We start from the raw sequence: 18,831 nt of genomic DNA, 5'->3' as shown, positions 1-18,831 counted from the left end.
ATATCTTTTACCATTGCTTACGTTTGATATCAAAACAGCTATAGTTCGAGGAAAATGTGTCACTGAACTGTCACATCTACTGCCTATTATTTATATTTAATTTTTCGTTCATCCTTTGTTTCTTCTTTTATTCACTTGTTTGTAGGTTTATTATTTTTCGGTTTACATACAGTAGCATATATTTTATTTAATAATTAAAAGCAAGTTCTGTTTATTTTGGATATATTATGGTTAAGGTACATATAACTTATGAGTAAAATATAAAATCAAAATATTTTTTGAATATATACGATCTTGTTCGTCGTATTGACAATACTGAATGTTTCTGTATTGGTTCTTTGCATTGCTTTTTTATGCCCCACCTACGATAGTAGAGGGGCATTATGTTTTCGGGTCTGTCTGTCCGTATGTCCATTCGTTCGTTCGTTCGTCTGTGCGTCCGTTCGTCCCGCTTCAGGTTAAAGTTTTTGGTCAAGGTAGTTTTTGATGAAGCAGAAGTCCAATCAACTTGAAACTTAGTACAAATGTTCCTTATGATATGATCTTTCTAATTTTAGAGCCAAATTAGACTTTTGACCCCAATTTCACGGTCCAGTAAACATAGAAAATGAAAGTGCAAGTTTCAGGTTAAAGATTTTGGTCAAGGTAGTTTTTGATGAGGTTGAAGTCCAATCAACTTGAAACTGAGTAAACATTTTCCCTATAGTATGATCTTTAAACTTTTGGTGACAAATTAGATTTTTTACCGAATTTTACGGTCCATTGAACAAGGAAAATGATAGTGCCAGTGGGACATCCGTGTACTTTGGACACATTCTTGTTTTATATATATATATATATGTTTGTACATTTTGCGAAGAACAATTTATTTAGCAACTTAGAATTTAGAATTTTAATGGTATCATATAACAACAATATACGTGCAATCATAACAATAATCACACATATGACATGGGTGATCTAAAAGGAGATCGCATACAGTAACGTAAGAACTGGTACAAGAAAACACGATGACGCGAAAAGCTTAGAAAATTTGTGCACAAATCAATGAAAAAAATAAAATGTCTAGTTTTTAGTGGGACAACTTGTGACAACTTTATCGTCTTCCAAATACTCCTTTTCGGCAAAGGAGTGTTTTTTGCATTTGTAAGGGAAATGTTCATACCAATTGATAGAGAAATCAATCTCTTAGGAAATTTTAGGAAATTTTAACATTTGCCAGTTATGGTCACCCATCACTTTTTAGAAGAGATGAAAAATATACCAAAAGGACATTCAAACTCAAAAGTAAAAACAAATGACAACAGCATGACAAAAAAAAAAAACACCCCCCCAAAAAAGGTGTACGACCAAAAGACACACAACAGTACAAAAAACTACTCAAATCCCATCAAGAACAGGGGAAGGCTTAGCAGATTCTGCTCAACATGAGGCACATGCCGTGTTGCTACTGAAAGTACAAACGCTGATGGTATGTCTAATTCGGTAGGTCGAATTCGAGGTTAAATGGACGGGATAGAGTTAACTACAATTGGAACATATCTGTCGTCATTTTTGAAACAGATATTGCAAATAGTTAGAGCTGCTACGAAAAATAATAAACGTGTAGTAAGTATTGTTATAATATTATATTATAGAACAAAATATTTGGCCTAGACAAAAATTTTATCAGTGCTGAATCTAAGGTTAACTCTTCAAGAAATACACCAGCTGCGCCTTTTAAACGTCTGGAGCTGGTACTTCTCTGGCTGAGGGATCATTCAGGGCATTAGCATCAAAAATGGCTCTGTTAGTGCCCTGTCTGGTCATACTGTCATAGGGATCTACCTTGCTGTTTTTACCAAATAATCCTCTCCTGAAAAAAGGTGAACTATATATATCTTTTCCATTTGACTGATTGAATCACTGACGAATGTTTAATTCAAACTAAAGTCAGGTAATCGAGATGTATCTGTTATATGTCTACACAGTTATAAAAAGCAATGTCAAAAATAAACAAAAGGTGAGTGTCCATCTCACTAAATAAATCTCAAACTGCATTTGCTTTAGCTTAATCTGTACACCTTGTTCACATTCGTTACAGATATTGTATGCATGTTCTAGTATCACAAACTGCCTGTACAAACATTTAAAAATCTTTGCATTATACATTTTGCCTAAAATTTTGCAATTTAATAATCATGAATTTGTTATCAAACGCGTTTCACTTTCACAGGCAAAAATACCACTGTCGGATTAGGCTGTATTATGTTCATGTCGATTTTTATCATTCTACCCACTTAGATTTTCAATATTAATGGACATTAAACTTCGTACCATCTACGCTTACATGTATTGAAATTGGTTCTAACATGGCATTGCTCTAAATATTTTAACAAAACTATGTTTCATCAATGTATGTCCCAATGGGGATGGAGAGGATAAGTAACATCAATTTCAATAGACTAAGTATAGTCTGGTGTACAAAATTTTAAGCCTGATATCTTTGTTGCGGTTATAAAAACAGTGTGCCGATTACACTGCAAGTGTATCACCAGCCCAGTTGGCATCCCTTCAGTGCTCTAATAGAACATCATTTACACGTATTTTTTTTCTATTACAGTTAACATTCATAAACCATTAAAAACTTTGTTATTGTTTTTCTAATCCCCCAAAAAGATGGAAATAGCCAGATTTGACAAAACCTTTTGGACATTTGTTAATCTATGCTCTTTGACTTCCTTTGGAATTGACCTTCAAACGGATTGAACTCAAGCGCCACAGACGAGTTTAATGTTGACGAAATGCGCGTAAAACATTGTAAGCCTATTATCTTTAATTTTTTTTATAACAATGCTAGTAGTTTAAAAAGTTAGAAGTTTATAATGCAAAAAAAAATACGCATTTAAAGTTTTGAATAAAAGTCAGCAGTTTCAGAAATAAGGAAACATTTTTTGACAGAGGTAATCCTAATTTTTTAGGCCAAAATTTCCTGTTTCGACTATCTAGACCTTCAAATTTTGTGTGCAAAAAGAACACATTTTGAATTGAGAAAACTGACAACCTAATCTATATCAAGACAAAAAAAACCAAAAAAACCCACAGACAACAAACATGAACCAACGACAACCACTGAACTACATGCTCCTGAATTTGAACAGGCACATATACGCTTTTGCGGGGTTAAACTAGTTTGCAGGTGCAAAACCCTTCTTAAACCTGGAACAGTGATGTAACAGCACAACACTAAAACAAACTATAACAATCAGTTGAAAAAGCAAACAAAAACCCACTGTTAGTGTATATAATTGCTTACACTTTCTTTTCAAGTAAAGAGGCAATAAGTGCGGTAAGGCCTATTCCTGCTACAGCTGCTGCAGCCGCCACTCCAGCCACTACTACTGTGTTATCATCTGTAAAACAAAACATCTCTTTAAAAAGAAAAATCACAAACATACCGATCTCCGCGGAAAATTCAAAACGGAAAGCCCGTAATCCAATGGCAAAATCAAAAGCCCAAACACATCAAACGAATGGATAACAACTGTCATAATGCGGACTTGTTCTGTAAGTGAATTTCTTCTGCTTTGAATCTGTTGACGTAAAATGTGGTATCTTTTCTGATAAGGTAAAGCTACTGAATCTGATTCTGAAAATGTTTGGTTTTCCTGTTCAAGAACAGCAACTTTGGCAGGTCACATCACAGTTAAAAGGCTGATGCAATCATTCTCAGCTGTTGCCTTACTTCACCATAACAGCTGAATGGTTTCTTGTCTTCAAATTGCTTGGAATTTATGTGTCATATGTGGCAAATATTTTATTATCTCATCTCCCAACTTTCCATGCGAAAATTGATTTCTTGTATTTGTATAAAAAAGATAAACTGTAAATATCGTGCTTAGAAAATAAATACTTTTATGACATGTCTAGTTTGGAGTACATTCGCCAGTCATCACATTCAGTGTAGACATGTTTTGAATTTAAACACTTTAAAATCTGTTTTATAATCAAAGTATTTAAAAAAAAAAACCACTAACTTATAAGCTAATCACAATTCTGAGCACATTGTCAATCTAAACATATTTAGACCAAAACGTGTAAAAAATTGCAAAAAAGATGTGCTTAGATTAGTGTTTATGATCATAGCACCATTTTTAAAGTGTAGTATATCAATTGATGCTTTATAACTAATATATATGATGATTTCAACTATCGACAAAAAGTTACTGTACTACCATCTTAACCAATGTGTGGTCATTCAAACTTGATTAAGTGTTAAGAACAGGGTGAATAGCAAAAGTAAAATTTGCCTGCAATGATTAAATAAAATTGAGAATGGGAATAGGAAATATGTTAAAGAGACAACAACTCGACCAAAGACCAGATAACAGCCGAAGGCCATCAAGATCTTCAATGCAGCGAGAAAATCCCGCACCCGGAGGTGGACCTCAGCTGGCCCCTAGATAAAAATGTGATAAAAACTCCAACACATATAAATGAACTAAAATCTAAAAACATACAAGACTAACAAAGGCCAGAGGCTCCTGACTTTGGACAGGCGCTAAAATGCGGCAGGGTTAAACATATATTGTAAGATCTCAACTCTACCCCTATACCTCTAGCATATGTATTATTAACAAACACTCAGTTTAAAAGAAGACTGAGGCCGATGTCAGACTAAAATATCCCTAGAATTTTTTTTAAAAGTGCAATGTAAGGTTTTTGTTTTAAACGTTTGGATATACGTTTGATTTACTTTCATAGTGTCATGTATATACTTTAGATTCTTGTATATTCTTCAAATATTCTGCAGAAATAATTAGGCAGATAATAACAGAAGGAATTAACAAAAAATCGCAATTCGAAGTAAAACTGACAACACCATCATGGCAAAAAAAAATATCCACTTAAAGAAAAACAACAGTTCACAATCAGATAACGACGATTGAGTAGCATGAACTCTACCAACAACCTGGAATGATCTCAAGTGCTTCGGAAGGGTAAGCTGATCCTTCTCTGCATGTTTTTACTATTGCAAAAAGCAATTTTTACATCGTTTACGATGTAAAGATTACCTGGAGAAGTTGATGCTGCAGCCGTCGGACACCCAGGAACAGCGGCAGGAGTAACTGTTGGATCTAAATGAAAACAGCATTTAATTTAAATCTATAGTCTCATCAAATGTAACAAATTGTTCTTTTTATAAATTATGCCGGTTTCTCAATTAAATTGTTTCATATTTTTCATGGGTGACCCTTTTGTAAAAGACTATGCGGTATCCGAATTTCTCGTTGTTGAGGGCCATCTGGTTGCCTATAATTGCTTTCATCTATTTCATATGGTTTTTTGTGGATTCTTATCTCTTGGCAATAATAACACATCTCCTAATTTTACTTTAAACGATAAACTGCACCCGATAACAACTGACTTATGGCATGTCCTTATGTCAGTGATTATCACATTGTCTATTCTTTGAGAGGCTAATTTTGAATGAATTGAAACAGATTTGATACACAAGTCCTCATGATAGTCTGGTTTATGAAAATTAGATCATGTTATTAGTTGATATTGGGCTTTGTCAGCGAAAACACTTGGAATTGCACATTTTAAATCGATTTTTGCCATTTACTGAGTTGTTTTGTGTCGATCTGCTGAGCGGACGCCTTTATAACTGATTTGGCAGTTTATTCTTATGTCTTGTTATCAAAACACTGTACCAGGTTAGAGAAGGATAAAGGACGACATAACGTTCAACATGTTTAACCCCGCCACGCATAGTTATGTGCCTGTCCAAAGCCAAGGATCTGTTCAGTGGTTTCCTTTTGCCTTAATTGTTTTGTATTGTGTGTGATTTTTTTTTATTATTTAAGCTTAAATCAGAAATCAGTTACAACCATGTTCTTTATCTTTGTTTCTTTAGAATCACACCACTCCTCCCTAAGTTCATACTAACTTGACTTATAGATGTTGTGTCCTTGTGAAATTGAAAAGATTACTTTAACAATCCAAGACAATCCAAGACAATACTTGGATAAAACAAATCCATAAATGGCTTTCACTGCAAACACAAGTTCTAATATAATGTTTTACTTACCGATCTTAGGAACGACGGTCGGAATAAGACTACACAGATCAACATATGACTCCACGTGATGTGAGTAATAAGAATCAGGGTCACTGGACATACTTAATAACTCAACATTACTGGCTGATATAGCTGAGCCTATTCCAATGGAAAATACCTCCGCACCAAGATTAGTTTTGAGTAAATCAGCTTCTGCTGCAGTTCTCGGATAGTTGACGGATTGCCCATCGGTCAATATAATAACAGTCTTATCTGCATTAGAACGACTTCCTTTTGAAGACAAGAAAGAAGATGTCCTTACAAAAGTTAAAGCATCGTATGTGTACGTGCTACCACTTGGCGTGATACTCTTGAGGCCACTAATGGCATTTAATATCGTAGCATTTGTTGAGTAGTCGTTCAAATCAAAACGTTCTGTGATATCGCTAGAAAACGTCACTACCGAGAATTGGGTCGCAGTTGAACCAACTGTGATAAATTTAGTCACATTGTATATAAAATCTATAGCTCCTGAGAAATCCTCAGCTGACAAACTGGCTGACTTATCCACCACGAATACTACATCTGTAATATATGTACAATTATAAAATGCTATATGAGTCATATAAATGCAATGAGAGTGTGAGTTTACAGAATAGAGAAAAGGGGGGAGAGATTAAAAAAATAAAGAAAAATGGACCTAAAAAAAATAATAAAGAAAATATTACATGCTTAAATATAAAGAATAGAGAATAATGGGCAAAAAGTATATAGAACAGAGAAAAATGGCATAAAAAGATACAAATATTAGAATGATTTGACATTCATCTCTAATAAACTATATCATTGAAGCAGTATGAATAATTGTGTACGGGCAGCTGTCTATTCTGACTTTAGGTTACCCTCTATATGTGTTTAAGATATTTTGTGTTTTTGTGTTGCTTACTACCTCATTGACGTATACTCAAAATGCTACAAAGTTCCCGCGTCCTTCAGCTGGCCCCTAAACAAATATATATACTAGTTCAGTGATAAACGCCATACTAAACTCCAAATTGTACACAAGAAACTAAAAGTTAAAATAATACAAGACTAACAAAGGTCAGAGGCTCATGACTTGGCAGGCGCAAAAATGCAGCGGGGTTAAACATGTTTGTGAGATTTCAACCCTCCCCTATACTTCTAGCCAATGCAGAAAAGTAAATGCATAAAAATCGTATACGCACATTAAAATTCAGTTCAATAGAAGTCCGAGTCTGATGTCAGAAGATGTAACCAAAGAAAATAAAAAAAAATGACCTTAATACATAAATAACATCAGACTACTAGCAGTTAACTGACATGACCGGTACTGACATGCCAGCTACAGACTTCAATTAAACTGATACTAGTCTGCTCTCATGAGGACGCACGGTGGTTAGGTAATAGACTTATTGTGTACAGACTGTATGTTTGTGATGGCAGCGATGATTATATTGTTGTTATTCTGCTCTCATGAGGACACACTATGGTTAGTTAATAGAATTATTGTGTACAGACAAAACTGTATGTTTGTGATGGCAGCGATGATTATATTGTTGTTATTCTGCTCTCATGAGGACGCACCGTGGTTAGGTAATAGACTTATTGTGTACAGACACAACTGTATGTTTGTGATGGCAGCGATGATCATATTGTTGTTATTCTGCTCCCATGAGGACACACTATGGTTAGTTAATAGAATTATTGTGTACCAGATAAAACTGTATGTTTGTGATGGCAGCGATGATTATATTGTTGTTATTCTGCTCTCATGAGGACACACTATGGTTAGTTAATAGAATCACTGTGTACCAGAATGTACCTATATACATTACCTTTTAACAAGTAAACATTTGATGGAAATATAACAATCCAAAGAAAAATCCTATATGAAATCATGTCATTTAAACTAATAATTCATAGTTTTATCATACTTTCTCATAATTTTCTTTACACAATATAATCATATATTTTAAAGGTTTTGTTTTGACGTTGATACTAATAAAATACACAGAAATGGAATTAGTCTTTCACATTAAAGAGATTAAGGGGATTATAGCGGATTAAAGGTGCACAGAGTCATTGGTGCAATGTACATTTAAATCTTCAGTACAAGCTTACCATACAATAATTTAATACTTATATTATTGATCACTACTTTGAAAATCTGAATGAATATAAAGACATGTTTTTTGGCTTTGTTCTATTTATTTGCAGGTGAAAAAAGCTCTCTGTCTGCTTCATGAAATGCCCAACGTCACTCCTTTTAGTATGAATGCACTTGTTTTTTTCTTTTATAAATGTGCTCCATATATGTACAGATTATATTTTCTAATAGGGATATTTACAAGCACACACTTAATGTATCCTAGTCATCTATTGGACTATAGAATAAAGTTTCTTACAGTTTGTTACATTATAATTAAAGTACCAAATGAAGTAACTTTTATTTTATGTTAAAAATGAGAAAGGAAATGGGAAATGTGTCAAAGAGACAACAACCCGACCATAGAGCAGACAACCACAGAAGGCCACCAATGGGTCTTCAATGCGTCATGTATACACTACTCATTTTGAACACCCTAAGACAATTGCATTAGCTGTTAATCTGTCTCTTTAGAAATAAAGATTACTGATTTATTTTATCATCTAAATACGTCATGAGTCCGACAGAATAACTCAATGGTCTGACATAATTTGTTGCGGGTTCATGAGGGGTTGGATTGGCGGCTCTTCATTTCTGTATATAAAACCTTGTTAGGCTATTATCTATCTTTTATATATTCTCTGCAAATTATTCTCCATTCTTTATTTTGTAGCACCTCATCCTTCTTTATTCTTTATTGTTAGTCCATTTTCCCCTCTACTAGTATTCTTCTAATTTTTCGAGCATTATTCTGTATTGTATAACCTTTCTTCCTACGGTGTGACATTAATTATGCAATGACTTACAGGAGATACGCGGAAAGATTTGGTTTCCAAGTGGAATTAGCAATGAAAAGGGTGTTAAATGAATCGAATTTATACCATGATATAATGCTAAATGCAAAATGATAAATTCTTATAATTGATGGTTTTAAGTAATATTGCCTTATAAGTTTCGATGAAAAATGTTCAGATACGAAATACTAAGATATTCTGAATTGTGTTTTATCATACAGAATGTGTTCATCGATCTCGTTTTCCTTATGCAGGATAGACTGAAAAAAATACATACTAGTAAACATTTATAATTGTTGATGCAAGATCTGAATTATTGAAGGTTTTTGTCTGATATGTCTAAAAGGGGAAGACTAATAAAAAGTATGAATGCAATCTAGGACAGGAATTTGGTAACTGCAGTAGTCGAATGGTTGATATTCAAGCATTATCTGTGACGAGAACAAATATCTCTTTCTTCTTGATAATAAAAGTTTTTTTGAGAGAGAAGTTTGATTTATCTTGTTTTTCGAGCATATTTGAAAAACAAAATAATAAAAAGAAGTTCGTTGAACAGTCTATGCTCGCCCTTTGTGATCCTACATTCCATGTGTTGTTATATTTGAATATGCACGAAATATTTCACACGATTTGGACTTGCATCAATTTCATAAACTTTACAAAATAATTAATTTAATCTTTTTAGAATCGTCACAAGTGTAACAAGGATGTTTGTGCGTATATATGTATAGGATAAGATCTCTCTGTGGACTAGAGTCACAGTGAAACTAGTTAGTGATAAAAGAATTCTATACCTACACAACGGTCAAAGATCAAATAAATGTATATAAAATTGTTTAATTAAATGACAAGTTTTGAAATGCAAATTGTACAAATCAATAATCAATAGAAGTGAAATCACCGTTTATCTCAAACGGAAGCCTAATATATGTTTATAGGAATTACAATATGAAAAATGTACCGGATAATTGCTGTATTGATATTCAATATTTTATGTTCTGTTATGGGAATAAAGAAAGGTATTGTATCTTTTTCTAATTTTAATAAAGAGAACCTTAAAAAAATATGCTAAAATTCTGTATTCAATAAGTTTCAGGCAAATTGTATTAAAAAAATATTACAAGTAAAGACAGTAATGCACTTTCCTACATGTTTAACAGACAGATTTTCCGAGTCGTACCCTTTTTTTGGAATAATATGTTTTGTCCTGAAAAGTTGCTACTTTAAAATTTGATACATTTGATTATTTTCATGAAGGTAAGAAATCAGCAAACCATTCTGAAAAAAGTTCTGAAAGTTTGAAAATAAAAATTGAAAGGGGAAGTGTTCATTTAAGAATTGTATGATTCTTTTTAAAAAAAAATTAATTTGGATGTAAAAGCGCTGACCGAATAACATTGTGTATGAAGCACTTTATTGCGGGAGATACTGTCATCATGAATGCAACATTTCATATGACGCTAGATTGCTGTCATAGCCAATCAAAATAATGTATCATAATGAATTATACAATGTTTTTAAAAAGAATTTGTTTTTCGTCATTCAGGTGGTGAATTTTGTTTTGTCGAAATTCTAAAATGCAATTGTTTCTAAAAAACCTTCATTTCATAAAATTTATATTTATTGGAAAGTAGTACTAATAAAATTGATAATAGAAATGGGGAATGTGCCAAAGAGACAACAACCCGACCATATAGCAGACAACAGCAGAAACAGGTCTTCAATGCAACGAGAAATTCTCGCACCCGGAGGCGGCCTTCAGCTGGCCCATAAACAAATATATACTGGTTCAGTGATAATGAACACCATACTAAACTCCAAATTGTACGCAAGAAACTAAAAGTTAAAATTATACAAGACTAACAAAGGCCAGAGGCTCCTGACTTGGGACAGGCGCAAAAATGCGGCGGGGTTAAACATGTTTGTGAGATCTCAACCCTCCCCCTATACCTCTAGCCAATGCAGAAAAGTAAACGCATAACAATACGCACATTAAAATTCAGTTCAAGAGAAGTCTGAGTCTGATGTTAGAAGATGTAACCAAAGAAAATAAACAAAATGACAATAATACATAAATAACATCAGACTACTAGCAGATAACTGACATGCCAGCTCCGGACTTCAATTAAACTGATTGAAAAATTATGTCTTCATCATATGAATATCAGGCACAATCCTCCCCATGAGGGGTTTAGTATCATACCATCATAACATATATGAGAAGAACATAACCCGTGTCATGCCAACAACTGGTTTATTAATAATAAATGTGTTTAGTTCCGATGCAAAGACCCTATAGGTGAATCAATATTAACGCCAAAATATGCAATCTTTAATGACCTGACAACAGTATCGTAACTATATCCCTTCTTAATAAGTCTATTTAAAGGTTTTGTTAGCTTATGAGGTGAATACTGACATTTTTGTGCTTTATACAGAATATTTCCATAAAATAGTGGATGTGAAATACCTGAACGTATAAGAAGTCTGCATGTTGAGCTATATTTACGAATGATGTCCTTATACCGATGATAAAATTTAGTAAATGTTTTGACTAGTTTGTGATATCGAAAACCCTGGTGTAATTATTTTTCAGTAATACATAAATTTCTCACTTTAAAATCTAAAACATTGTTACATACACGAGCGAATCGTACAAATTGAGATATATAAACACCGCAAGATGGTGACAAGGGAATTTTTAAAAAGCGGTACCAATTTTATTGCACTAGATGCAAATTTTGACAATCAACGTTACGGTAGTCACATTCGGAGCATCATCTGGTTACTTGAAGCATATGATATCACACTTGTTTTGGGTGGAGTCCTATTGCTCAGTCTTTCAATTAGTATTCTATGGTTTTTTTTTCTACAGTGATTTTGATGGATTTTCTTTTCTTTCTGTCGTTTATTAAGACGTTGTTCTCCTTTGCATTCCCGCATCTCACGTCTCGACACACGTATCGTCAAAACTAAAAAAGGATAAAAAAATACATTGAAGGCTGATATTATTCCAAAAGGACTAAAAGTACAGCCCCGATCACAACTAGGACAAGTAACCGGAGATATTCCAGGGGGTAATATTCACAAATGGAAGTTTTCATTTGGTCATACTTCCATTTCAAGTTATTTTTTCTGGTTAGTGGAATTATAAAGATATCAAAAGAATGCAAAAAAAAAAAAAATTAAAAAATAATGCATATTCAATAAATGTATCATGACAAATAAATCATCATATAAAAAGTAAAATCACAAAAATACTGAGCTCCGAGGAACATTCAAAACAGAAATCCGAAACAAATGGCTAAATCAAAAGCTCAACCACATCAAACGAATGGACAACAACTGGCATATTCCTGACTTAGTACAGGCATTTTCTTATGAGTAAAATGGTGAATGAAACCTGGTTTTATAGCTAGCTAAATCTCTCTCTTGTATGACAGTCGTATAAAATTCCATTATATTGACAACGATGTGTATACAAAACAGACAAAACAAACAAAAGCAGTCGACGTTGTGTTATCATCTTTATTATATACTTAGAACACGGCCGACACTCGCCTAACCGAGAGATTGGTCGGTTAATCTATATTGAGTATGCGGCTATATGGGCGACTGGTCTGTTAATCGGGTTGGTTATACGTCTGTTAAGAGTAAAACGCTTAATTTAATGTTAAACTCTATTAAATATACAGATTTTTGGCATGTTATAAGAACCAAATCAAAAAATGAAAAGTGTCTGACAAAATGATGTCTATCATAGAACATTTTGCACTTGTAAAAACATTTCTTAGTCTGCGCAGTTTTCAGTAAAACTAAAAGGCGTCGCGCAAGTATGTAGTATTTATGCTTATACGCATAGCATTTTTTTTTGATAAAAGGCGGAACAAACAAATTTAGATATCATTTAAAGGACAAAAAATAGTACTGTGGTTCTAAAAAATAAATTGACTTTAGTCAATATTTCATAATTGTAAAATAACGTGAATAATACCACGTTTTAGTGAAAATTATGGGAATAAAGTCTGTTAATGGGTTGGACAATTGAAATTGTGTCAGTTAAGAGTTTTTTAGCCACGACAATAATTTTGCTACCTTTATATTTTCCCCTTGAAAAATTTAAGAATTTAAGAGATGTTCCTGAGTAAACAAAATGACAATACGGTGCCACAGAATCCTAGAAAGAGCATTTTATTTTGAATTTCTTTGTATTTTATTGAAGGGTGTGTCACTTCAATATAGCGTAATATGGATTGGCCTCTGGAATATGCATGAGTTTTTTATTGACGTTTTCAATCAGCCTTAATTTTTGTGTCTGTTCGAAGTAGCACGTTCTCAAATCCGACTGAAAGTGTCTTTCTAATACATCACAGGGTACATATAACGTGTTCTCGTTCACATATGAACATGATATTTGTCACTGGACGTTAAACCCTAATTCGTCAGCATCATCCAATTGGTTCCTTTCTTCTATTACTTAATCATATGTTGTTTACAAATCACTCTAAAGAAGTAAACGGAAAGGAGCGAATGCAGCTACATTTATTTATTTTAAGTTTCAATTCATTTTATTCCGTTTAGTTCCTTTCTACAGAAGTGCAAAGGAGAACTACAGTTGTCTATGGTGGCCGGTGAAGTCCATTTCGCGTTTTCGCGGTTTCGCCTTTTATATTCTATAGGGCAAAAACGCGAAATCGCGAAAAGGCGAAATTGCGAAGTCGAAAACGCGAAGTCGAAAACGAGAAATCGGTTTCGCGTTTTCGACTTCGCAATTTCGCGTTTTCGCCATATAGGAGATGTAAGGCGAAAACTCTGAAGCGCTAAAACGCAAAATGGCATTAACCTGCCACCATAGTTGTCCGCATGTAAACTTCTAGAATTTGTCACCAATATATGTACATCGCAATCCGTTACTGTTTCAACAGCCATCGGTGTTTCATGTGTGTATTCTTAAACAAGTATTATTTTTCTCTCGTTTTTAGCAATGTATCACTCTCTACTGTCCTTATATTTTATTCTATATTCTTCGTTTCCATCCAGGTTCTCGTGTATACCATGACGGTCCGGATTGGGGTATTGTTTATTTCTGTATTCTTTAAATTGTTAAGTCATTTTTTTCTACATTTTATTTATCTTACTCATTATTCTTTCTTTATTTTTCATATTTTGTCATCCCAATATATTTTACTTACTGATATTTAGTTACATTACGACGTTTATCTCTGATTTATATACTGATTACCAATGTAGATGAAAAATTTGTGTCATTCATGACAATTAAACAGAATCAACATGATATATGCGATCATTCTGGGATGAAATTAATATTACTTTAATATTACACTTTTTGAAACCATTTTTAATTTTAATTCAATTTTCAATTTCATGTGTTGTTTCCGTATATGTTATGTTTCATTGCTCATGTGTTGTTTTCGTATATTTTAGCCGCTCGTCGTGAGCCTGCTCATTTGATCCAATAACACCCCATATAGCAATAAAATTATACTTTTATTGCCATTCATAACTCTTAACAGACCAATTAACAGACCGGGTTTTATACATCCGACCCATTAACAGACCAGGTTTTAAATAAAGATTGATTTATGTCACCAAAATACAGATTTTCGTGTAGATTTTTCACACAATGTTATCAATATGGGTAACAAACATAATGCCTTTCTTTATTCGATGTTCAAAATATTGAATGCAAGTAAATTTAACCAATGTGTCATTTTGTGTACATTTTATGTGTGTAAAATGTGTATAAATTTGTTGATGAGTAACCCGCCTTTTCATTTTATAGATCGTACATCGAAGCTAGAAAAATAATAATTACACCACTGAATTCAGTACATTGAAATGTTTTGTTAGACATGAATACTTTTTATGATGAAAATATATTTAGAAAGTTATACAATGAAACATGCTGAACTTTCAATGATTTTCTCGATAACACCTGATTAACAGACTTTAGCCAACCCGATTAACAGACCAACCGCCGATATAGCCGCATACTCAATATAGATTAACCGACCAATCTCTCGGTTAGCCGAGTGTCGGCCGTGTAGAAGTAAATACAGATAAAGTGTATGTGTTATACAATCAATGGCAAGCGTGCTACTTGAAGTATATGTATAAAATAACGAAAAGTTGTAGGATTGCCAATGAGACAGCTATCCACCAAATTTGAGACGATGTGGATGTGAACAATAATATACAACTGTGCAGACTTCAACAATGAGAAAACCCATACCATATTGTCGGCTTAAATATGATACGGCTTTTTCAATATCAAACACCGTTTCAACCCTCAACCAATATAATTCCTCGAGCAGAGCTCTTGGGATTATATTGGTGTCTCGGGTTGATACGGATGCGATATTGAAAAAGCCATAAGATATTCTCTATTAATCACTATAAAAACAAACAAAAATCCACTACATTGAATAAAACGTTTTATATGTATTTTGCAGATGTTGTATTTCTCATTGATACATCGTCAAGTATAAGCCAAACACAGTTTCAACATTCAATAGATTTCGTTTACAACATTACAAATTTCTTAAGAATAGGAACCCAAGATATTCAAGTTTCTGTGGTTTTGTATGACAAAAAGCCTATTGGTGTGTTCGACTTTGATACGTATATAACCAAACAGTCCCTACTAAATGCTATTAAGCACATTCATAAAGGTATTGGAGCCAGTACAAATACTGCAAAAGCATTAGACTATTCCCGGGCATTATTCAATTTACAAAACGGAAGTAGAAGTAACGCAGAAAAAGTGGTAGTGACTTTAACTGACGGAGATTCAGATGACCGAATAAGTACTAAACATGCTGCGGAGTTGCTTAGAAATAATAATGTTACTGTGTATGGAGTAGGCGTTGGCGATTTCACACATGGATCTGAAATATTCGACATTGCAGGCAAAAGTGCAAATGTTTATACCGTTGGTGGATTTGATTATATATGTAATTTAGTTCCAATTATGGTACCAGTTCTAGGTGAGTGACTGATCAGACTGGAAAAAAAATTTATTGTTGGTCAGCTTAGCATTCTTTAATGTTAGGGAAAAGTTTGTTATCAATCTTGAAACGTTGTAAATATAGTAAAGAAACAGGAAATTTATTTTTGTCGACATTTTCTGTTTAAATGCATTATTAATTCTCAAATTTTCAACACACATCCTTTATATATATATATTTAAATGTATTTAAAAATTTGGATACATTATTGTTACTTCAATTTGAATTAAAATTGTTCATCCTTGATTTGCCAGTCACATCGAATACACGTTTTAGGCCTTAAAACTTGCAAAGATATGTAGACCAAGATAAATTACCAACCTACGAAAATTGCATCTGGACATAGTTACGTCTTGTTATGACACTCTCAACGGCGTTGGGTTGACATATTTGTTATTCTGAGTTTCTGTTTTTTATTATTTTGCTTCGACTTTTTTTTTTGTCCAGCTTGTATCTCGGAATTTTATAATCAATATTAATGGAACTATACCCTAATACTAACCAGCATGTGCAGTTTAGCGATTGGGATATGGCATTTTCAAGATGGCCGCCGTTAACATGAAAACAGCAGATCTTCAACTGAACGTTTTTCTATTTATTTGTCATACACTTGTTGTCGGATTTACAGTTCTGAGAATGAACTTTCATAATTTTTATGTGTTAGTTACCTGTTATTTTACAGATCCCAGTGCTACGCATCACATGGTTAACAACTGTCCTCAGGAACCAAGTACAACTCCACATAGTACCACAATCCTCGTTACTAATTATTCAGCTAAAACCTCGAGCGAAGATAAGGGTAATTAATTATAAGTTAAATCTATCTCATCACATGGTTAACAACTGCCCACAGGAACTAAGTACAACTCCACATAGTATCACAATCCTCGTTACTAATTATTCAGCTAAAACCTCGAGCGAAGATAAGGGTAACTAATAATAAGTTAAATCTATCTCATCACATGGTTAACAATTAACAACTGCCCCCCAGGAACTAAGTACAACTCCACATAGTACCACAATCCTCGTTACTAATTATTCAGCTAAAACCTCGAGCGCAGATAAGGGGAACTAATAATAAGTCACATCTATCTCATCACATGGTTAACAACTGCCAACAGGAACCAAGTACAACTCCACATAGTACCACAATCCTCGTTACTAATTATTTAGCTAAAACCTTGAGCGAAGATAAGGGTAACTAATAATAAGTTAAATATATCTTAGGAAAAACATATTGATTAATTGGTGTTTAATGACACTTTAAGACCAATCGTGCTATTTTATGGTGGTGAATTTTTATTGTCTGATGATGCCAGAGTGACGGAGAGAACCACTAACCTTCGGTAGAAAAATTGATAGTCCTAGTCAATTAAAATTGTAGTCAAGCACACCTGCAACATTTGTGATTAGAACTCGTCAAAAGATAAAAGATATGTTATATTTAATTTAATATATATATAGAAATACTTTCAGAGTCTTTTCTTAAGTCTCAAAGTGGGTTTTGTTTGCTGCTTCAACATATGTGTTTTAATTGATTTGTATTATTTATCATTACTTAAAACGGACGATAGAATATCATTAACAATTTTTTTAATGTATATATTGAAAACAGGCAATACATGACCCTAGAACTATTAGAAATCAACCAATATATTACCAGCAGAAATAACTATTGGTAATAAATATAAAATGCTTGAATAACAACAGCAGAATGGAACTTCTACATGCCTTTTGTTGTAGGGAAGACGGGAGTAATTGCTGGTGTAACTGCATCCATAAGTCTTTTGTCTTTGTTATTGCTGTTTCTTGTTTTACGACGGAAATGTTCAAGGTATGTGTATTCTATCACATGTGACATAGAGGTTTCAAACAATTAAAAAGTCCGTTTCATATGTGTCATATTTTTGCTCGTTTCCATATATATAATTAAATCGAATTCATACCAATTGTTCATTCTATAAAAGAAAGAAAAAACATTATCAAAAATATTGAATATAAAAAAGAAGATGTGATATGATTGCCAATGAGACACCTCTTCACAAGAGTCGAAATGGCACAGAAATTAACAACTATAGGTTACCGTACGGCCTACAGCAATGGACAAAGCCCATACCGCATAGTCAGCTTTAAAACGACCTGAAAAGTTAAGTATAAAAAATGAACGAAAAAAATATGGAACACATCAACAAACGACAAACACTGAATTATAGGCTCCTGAATTGGAACAGGCACATAACTATAGAATGTGGCGGGGTTAAACATGTTAGCGGGATCCCAACCCTCCCCTAACCATGGACAGTGTTGTAACAGTACAACATAAGAACAAACTATAAAAATAATTCGAGAAAGGCTTAACTGATCAGATACAAATAGAAATACTATACAGAGTGGACATGGCTATGTACTTGTATATCACACGTTAACAACAAAAAGACACTAATTTCAGATCTGAGAGTACTCACAATTACTGACAGCTAGTTCAAAGCCACTAACAACTAATTTAAAAAAAAACCCATGCCCCTAATACTAAATTAGCGATCAGTATACATCCAAAATCCAATGGATTTAGTGTAAGGACGTCATAAACAGTCAGAGAAAAGCATGACCTTGTGCAATTCCAAAGTACATTTATCGACAGAGTGTAGATCAATGAATGTGTATATATGTATAGAAGAAGAATATTCAGTTTGCTTTCAATTTATTGATAACAAAACCGAATATTAATACCAATAAAACTATATTCAATGATTTATTACAGTGTTGAATTGGTAACCTTTTAGAATAAGTTTATTTAAA

General features: G+C 33.3%; 1 protein-coding gene and 1 long non-coding RNA gene across 3 annotated transcripts in view; both read right to left on the bottom strand.

The window, feature by feature from the left end:
* LOC143041959 (uncharacterized) overlaps positions 1 to 18,831 on the bottom strand; it is a 189,929-nt gene that overhangs the window by 31,268 nt on the left and 139,830 nt on the right. The gene's annotated exons all lie outside the window — the stretch shown is intronic.
* LOC143041952 (matrilin-1-like) lies at positions 1,609 to 16,836 on the bottom strand. 2 transcript variants are annotated; one of them, XM_076214127.1, is made up of 5 exons: positions 16,701 to 16,836; positions 6,074 to 6,628; positions 5,055 to 5,117; positions 3,296 to 3,392; positions 1,609 to 1,855 (listed from the first exon to the last, which is right to left on the bottom strand). In XM_076214127.1, the coding sequence occupies exons 1-5, from the start codon at positions 16,774 to 16,776 to the stop codon at positions 1,720 to 1,722; spliced, it is 927 nt and encodes a 308-aa protein (XP_076070242.1). In that variant the 5' UTR covers positions 16,777 to 16,836; the 3' UTR covers positions 1,609 to 1,719. The 2 variants fall into 2 exon arrangements, with proteins under 2 accessions (XP_076070242.1, XP_076070243.1); XM_076214128.1 differs by lacking the exon at positions 16,701 to 16,836 and adding an exon at positions 7,900 to 8,050.

Source organism: Mytilus galloprovincialis, chromosome 8 (genome assembly GCF_965363235.1).
Source record: "Mytilus galloprovincialis chromosome 8, xbMytGall1.hap1.1, whole genome shotgun sequence".
Classification (NCBI taxonomy): Eukaryota; Metazoa; Mollusca; class Bivalvia; order Mytilida; family Mytilidae; genus Mytilus; species Mytilus galloprovincialis.
The sequence above is the reverse complement of the archived record's forward strand: the minus strand, read 5'-3'. Positions and strand labels throughout refer to the sequence as shown.